Here is a 749-nt window from a genome sequence, read left to right as displayed (position 1 = left end):
CCTGCCGACCCTCCCGCTCGCCTCCGATGCCCACACTCGCCCGTCTCACGCATGCCCGCCGTCTCCCCGCCGTGCCTTCCGTGCCTGGCAGATCGCCGTGGGCATCCTGCTGGGTGTCTCTTTCTCCACCTACAACACCTCCAACCTGCCCGAGTCGATCACCTACGTGGCACTGGTGCTGATATGCATCTTTGTGGCCGGCTTTGCCTACTCCTGGGGGCCCCTGACCTGGCTGGTGCCCTCAGAGATCCAGACCCTGGAGACGCGCTCCGCAGGCTTCTCCCTCTCGGTATCAATGAACTTTCTGTTCAGGTGGGCGGCGCACCTGGCTAACTGGACGGCCAACTGGATGGCTGTTTGTTGGTGGGGCATGTGTGGTGGGTGGAGGGCGTGGGCAGCTCCTCGAGGGACCGCGGCTGCCCACGCGGCTGCCAGCATGAGCCACCTGCGCGCGCTTTACACGCACCAGCCTGCCGCTGCCGACTTTCCCATCTCATCCCGCCCCTCCACGCCCCCACACGTGCCCCCTGCAGCTTTGTGCTGGGCCAGTGCTTCCTCACCATGCTGTGCTCCATGGAGTATGGCGTCTTCCTTTTCTTCGCTGCCATGGTGAGCCTCTGCCGCCGCCTCTACTTTGGCCTGCCAGCTGTGGACATGTGCCCAACACGCGCGCTTCTCTCTGCCGCCGCTGGGCCGTGGACGAGCATATGGCGGCATCGCTGACCCCGGCCTGGCTGTCCTTGCTGCCC

The 749-nt window shown here is 65.6% G+C and overlaps 1 protein-coding gene across 1 annotated transcript; it reads left to right on the top strand.

Annotated features, from left to right (window-relative positions):
- Positions 1–199: 199 nt before the first annotated feature.
- Positions 200–723, top strand: CHLNCDRAFT_28837 (hypothetical protein; the record flags this gene model as incomplete). Its single annotated transcript, XM_005842730.1, has 2 exons — positions 200–312; positions 534–723. Coding segments are annotated over 2 exons (303 nt in total), but the record flags the coding sequence as incomplete, so codon positions are not given.
- Between the last annotated feature and the right edge of the window lie 26 nt (positions 724–749).

This window comes from Chlorella variabilis (assembly GCF_000147415.1).
Source record: "Chlorella variabilis unplaced genomic scaffold CHLNCscaffold_50, whole genome shotgun sequence".
Lineage (NCBI taxonomy): Eukaryota > Viridiplantae > Chlorophyta > Trebouxiophyceae > Chlorellales > Chlorellaceae > Chlorella > Chlorella variabilis.
The sequence above is the reverse complement of the archived record's forward strand: the minus strand, read 5'-3'. Positions and strand labels throughout refer to the sequence as shown.